General features: G+C 31.4%; 1 protein-coding gene across 1 annotated transcript; it reads left to right on the forward strand.

The window, feature by feature from the left end:
* Positions 1-2,872: 2,872 nt before the first annotated feature.
* LOC126667019 (probable indole-3-pyruvate monooxygenase YUCCA3) lies at positions 2,873-5,975 on the forward strand. Its single transcript, XM_050359963.2, has 3 exons — positions 2,873-3,645; positions 4,440-4,811; positions 5,512-5,975. Exons 1-3 carry the CDS (start codon positions 2,977-2,979, stop codon positions 5,737-5,739), a joined length of 1,269 nt encoding a protein of 422 aa, XP_050215920.1. The 5' UTR covers positions 2,873-2,976; the 3' UTR covers positions 5,740-5,975.
* The last annotated feature ends 290 nt before the right edge of the window (positions 5,976-6,265 follow it).

The raw sequence follows: 6,265 nt of genomic DNA on the forward strand, positions 1-6,265 counted from the left end.
TAGACCTAATAAAACCCTTATTTGTAAAACCGTTTTATTTTAATATTTTCATTTTAATTTATACACAATTTAGAAAGAGATGAATTTTTTATCCTTATTACAACTTTACTAAATATATTAAAATTTTATTTAATAATTACTTATCGTATAAATGTTTAAGATAAGTAAATAGGCAAAAGAGGAAATTTAAGTGAAAAATACTAAAAATACAGCATAAATTTCTTATATGAAAACGATGAAATTTATTAGGGGAGGAAGAAAATATTAATTATTTTTATAATTAGTTAAAGATATTTTTTTCGGAAAAATATTTATATTCTTTTTTTTTTGAGAGGAAAAAAATATTTATATTCTTAAATGATCTCAATTCTAACTAAAAATAAAATCTTTACTTTTGAAGAGAGCAAGACTTCCATTTGCCAAGAATTAATAGCACTTTGATTGTTTTTATCATTTTAGGAAATCACCATCTCCTCATATCCAGGTAGCATGGACATAAAAATGCAACATTTAAACGAACACGGTAAATAACGTTATTTTATTAGGAAAATTTCAAAAACTTTATACCTGAAATACTAAATTTACAACACACTTCTAAAACGAAAAACGTTGATTGAACGATGTGTATGTGCTATCTAACCTCATATAGTTAAAATCCGTGATTTCATCTGCGTTTATTTCCATTTGGGTACTATATATGACAAATGACAATCTCCTGTTTAACAATTTGAACATGTTTTTTTACCTAAATTGTGTAATGAATGTTCGTAATTTTGTTTCCTTCAAGTTTTACGATAATTGTGATTATATTTCTTCAAATGCACGTAAGGGTGTAGCAGAACGTTTCTTCAATTTCAAAGCCCAACCAACAAACTTATTTTTTTGGGTACTTGAACAAGTTTAGCATGTGAATCTTACTTGCTTCAATGGTTATACTCTATATATTGACTGGTTCACTAAATAAATCTAAAAATATGTTAAAGGGTGTTGGAATATGCCTAGAACTCTATTAATGAAGTGTTTGGGAGAAGGATAACTTTGTTATCATTGGCTAATTAGGAAGTATAAATCCAATTAGGATTAATACTCCTAATGCCATATAGATTATTTATTCACTATATATAGCCTACTTTATTCACCTTTTAGAAAACACCAAAAACCGAATACACAATGTAGACATTGATGTGAATAAGGGGAAAAGGGGGTGTGTGTGATGTGAGGAATATAAGTTAATTCTTATCCTTTTGGGTACTTCTTGTAGAGAGAGAAACACTTTGTGGGTTTTTCTTCTAAGGGCATATTTACTAGATATGTTCTATATTTGGTGATTCTCCACCAATTTTGTACTCCTTTTAATAATCTTTCGCCCGTGGATGTACGCTTTAAAGCAGAATCACGTAAATCTCTTGTGTTATTTATTATTTTGCTATATTGTTATTTGTTGATCAAATCCATTATTAAATACCTACCAATGGTTTCGATTCCGCTGCGCATACCAATCCGGTCACGAACCGGTCACGACAATTGGTACCAAAGATTCAACATCGGTATCAATGTTAAAACAAAGGGTTTTTCAAAAGTAGCTGATTCAACTTTTTTTAAAGTTAGTTCTAAAGAATTAGCGGAGTTGAAACGGAGTGATAAGAGCTCATTCTTCTTTAATTAGAGGTCTCAGATTCAAATTTTGAGTATATATAGATCAATTTTAAGTATCTTTTAATTGAATTTTATCGTTTTAATGGACTTTATCTGACTCGATCTGAATTAGTCGAAACAATAGCTTCAGACATCAAGTGATACATGTTCCAAAAAGAGTTAGTTTTAGAGGAGAAAGGAAGCTTTCATATGCTTAGAATCATAATGAAAAAATTATTTAGGGGATCACAAGCAAAATCTTATAATTATACTGGAGCTTTCTCACAGAGTATTAGTATATTAATTTATAAGCTAAATTTTATGCATAGGATTGGAGTCTTGGGTATGAAGCAACTTCAAAAATCTTATGGAAAAATTTTGTAGTCATGTTCGAGTTAATCGGACACAGTAACTCCGAATATTAGTCGATACCTTTTAAAAAAATCATCAACTCGTATTGAAGGTCGACCATTCGTAATATTACCAGGGTCTATAGAGTTATAGATCCTTGAGGCAAGTAATTATTAGAAGAGTTATGGAAGTCTAAGCAGCCATTGCAATGATAAGAATCCCAAGTGGCTTTAATTGGAACTTCAGAATATCTATCAAATTCATCTTTTTTAATGAACAATAGCTCGATATTTTGATTTGCCAAAAACTAAAACTTGGTGACTGATTTTCGTAAATTAAAATTTGTCTTGTAACACCAACACACGCTGGTGTTTATAAACTTTTTTTACAATTACTCCAAATTAAAATGTAAATAAGTACAACCTTAAATGACCTTACTCTAGATATTTTGATCACAAAGATGAGCCTCTAATTTTATTTTTCATCTCTAACGAACACATGACTTAACTAACTGAATTAAACTTCGTGACTTCAAGATCATAGATCATAGCTTGTGACATAAAATTTCTACCTCAAGTCTACCTAAGAGGACCTAATCAGAAACTGGTTGTAGAATCTAAATCCTATAAAATAGACATTAAATAAAATCTATAATAAGAATGTAATCTAATTAAAAAACATACCATAATATATGGCAATAATTAATTAATATGCAAACAATAAACAAAAGAAGGCGGCCCCAACCCACAAAAACTTATCATTTGATATAACACTTTAATCAAATTAACATTTCAAATCCCAATCACATGATACCCATTTCCCCCTATTTAAACCCCTTCCCTATCCCCTTCACAAACATCAATTCAAACTAATTTCCATTTTCCTATATTCTCAAAATCACCCCACACTTTCTTTATTTACCAACCAATTTATCATTCTTGAAACTTCTACTCTAAGCAGCACGGAAACGGAAACAGAAACAAACCAACAATGTTTCAATCTTGTTATGACTCGGAAGATCATAAATTTCTATCTCGCCGATGTATATGGGTTAATGGGCCCGTCATAGTTGGCGCAGGTCCGTCTGGTTTAGCTGTTTCTGCCGGTCTTAAAGCTAAAGGCGTACCGTTCATTCTTCTTGAACGAGCTAGTTGCATTGCTTCTCTCTGGCAAAACCGAACCTACGATCGTCTCAAACTTCATCTTCCTAAAAAATTCTGTCAATTACCCGATTTTCCGTTCCCCGAAAGCTTTCCGGAGTACCCTACAAAATTTCAGTTCATTACTTATCTTGAATCCTACGCTAAACATTTTGATATAATGCCAAGTTTTAATGAAACAGTTCAGTCTGCTAAATATGATGAGACTTTCGGGTTGTGGCGAGTCAAGACTGTTTCGACGAGTTGCGATCGGACTGAAGTTGAGTATATCTGCCGGTGGCTAGTGGTGGCGAGCGGCGAAAATGCTGAGAAGGTGGTGCCGGAGTTTGAAGGTTTGGAAGACTTTGGCGGCGGAGTTATGCATGCTTGTGATTATAAATCAGGCGAAAGTTTTCGCGGGAAACGAGTTTTGGTGGTTGGCTGTGGAAATTCAGGCATGGAAGTGTCTCTTGATCTTTGTAATCAAAATGCAAGTCCAACAATGGTGGTCCGGAGTTCGGTAAGCATAATATTTTTAAAGGGGGTTAAAATATTATTGGCATTATCAAATTATAGAATATTTTTGCAAGTTATAAACCATACACTTTTTATAAAACGATTATCATTCGTTTCATTTATTTCATGTCAGTAACTGAACTTTTATTTTTTTTTAAACGGAAGGTTATCCAATCAAATTTGGTGAATAATTGCATATGTGGCCGACATATTGCTTACATGGCAGTACATCAGTCACATGGACAATTATTGGCCGGAATTGATCGGATAATTTTCTATTTTTTTTTAAAAATAAAATTCATTTATCAAAATATAACTAGAAATATGTTGATAACCGTTTTACAAAAAGTATATAGTTTAGTTTTTAAACGTATTTTACGGGGTGAATGGAAAAGGACAATTATGTCTTTTAAAAATCTTACATTTTGATGATAAAACTTCAATTTTATCAACAACAATATCCCTTAATCAATTTAGTACGGGGTGAATGGAAAAGGGTCTACCTTCTTCGTTTAGTAATTTTATCTAAAAATCAGCATTCATCAAGAAATAAAGTATATAATTTGATAATCTTAGAATAAATAAAATATGACGAATATTCTATTTCCGTTCTCTATATAAACAACATGTCATTGTTAGTAAAATTGAAAATCCGTAACTATTCTGTAAAAATATTATAATTTAGTAACCGCACAAACTTTTTATAAACCGAATGAGGCTCCGAGTTTCAGAAATTCTTTAATTTATTTAATTAACTCAGTGTTTTAATTATTTTCCTATTCTAAAATCTGCATGCAGGTTCATGTTTTGCCAAGAGAAACATTCGGAAAATCAACATTTGAATTAGCAGCAACAATGATGAAATGGCTACCCCTTTGGACCGTCGACAAAATACTACTAATTCTTGCATGGCTAGTTCTTGGAAATCTTGAAAAACACGGACTCAAAAGGCCTAAAATAGGGCCATTGCAGCTCAAGAATTCTCAAGGAAAAACTCCAGTTCTTGATATTGGTGCGTTACATAAAATACGAACTGGTAAGATCAAAGTTGTTCCCGGAATCAAGAAATTTTCTAATGCCAAAGTTGAGCTTGTGAATGGTCAAAAGCTTGAAATTGATTCTGTAATTCTCGCAACTGGATACCGTAGCAATGTCCCTTCATGGCTCAAGGTACATATATGGTTTCTTTTAATTCAATTTGACTTTTCTATTTCCGGTATTTTTTAAATTTCTCACGTAGTACGGGTGAGCGAAAATTCGGTTGGAAAAACCGAATTAATCGATATATTTATGTTAATTTGGTTAATGTTTAATTTGGCTAGTTCAGTCGGTTTAATTTGATTAATGAAAAACGTGGTTCGATTACGGTCATGAGTTTTAAATATTCAGTTAACCGATTTTTTGGCAATTATTCTTATTTTTTTTATTTAACCAACTGAACTGAACTATAAAACCGACTAATTCAATTGGTTTAGTTTCATATTTTTAAATTTTTAATTAATTCGGTTGGTTTGATTAAAAAGTTAAAATAACTCGGTTAATTCGAATTTTGTTACATTTAGAAGTTTTTAATTGAATTGACTATTTGCTCACCCTATCTATAATATAATAGTCAATGGCGGAATCACTCACATCCTTACATAGGCTCCAGTTCCGACTATCTTCAAATTGTTTTTTTTTAAGAAACAATTTTTTTAGTAAAGTAAGGACTAGAAAAAGGTTAAGTCGGGCTGCCGGAAGGTCAAAGGTGAATTAGATGGTTCACGTACTATTTATTTCCGGAATTTTTTTTATCCCGCCACCGATAATAGTACAATAAAATATAGTCGAGTTGAGTTGGATCGAGCTAACGTATCATTTTCGCAAACAGGAGAATGAATTTTTCTCAGAAGATGGAATTCCTAAAGACCCATTTCCAAATGGTTGGAAAGGAAAAAAAGGACTATATGCAGTTGGATTCACAAGAAAAGGTCTAGCTGGTGCAACCCTAGATGCAATTAGTGTATCACTTGACATATCCAAGACTTGGAAAGAAGAAACTAAACAAAAAAAGAAAAATGTTGCTGCTCGACATAGGAGATGCATTTCACATTTTTGAAGTTAAATTCACAGTTTTTAATTTTTTTTTAAGTCTGTTTTATTGGTCTTATTCAGTAATTAATGTAGATATAAAAATCAATAGCCCTCTCCTAAAGAAAATTCACAAATAATTAGGCCAATTTTTTTGTTGATGTACAAAGGAAGATGAGGCTTGATAGAGTGTGTATCAATCTATGTTTGTGTAAATTTTTTGCATTTTTATTTAATAAAAGAATACCCATATTTTTGTGAGAATTTTTATTTTGTGAGAATTTAATACAAATATAGAAAGTTTTGTTATTTGATTTCTATGTGGTCTACTTGGTAATAAATACAGCTGATGGGTTGAATATTCAGTGGTAGCCCACATAGGGCCCAATAAATATTGTGGACCCCATATCCATTAAATCTGCCAACATCACAATATCCTAATTCCTGACTCTGACTTGTTTCCATATAAAACAATGTTCTACTTAACTAAAAGGGAAACTACAAAATTATCCAAAAAAAATCCTTAATTTTTAATTGTATGCTTTATCTAAAAA

Source organism: Mercurialis annua, linkage group LG2 (genome assembly GCF_937616625.2).
Source record: "Mercurialis annua linkage group LG2, ddMerAnnu1.2, whole genome shotgun sequence".
Taxonomy (NCBI): domain Eukaryota; kingdom Viridiplantae; phylum Streptophyta; class Magnoliopsida; order Malpighiales; family Euphorbiaceae; genus Mercurialis; species Mercurialis annua.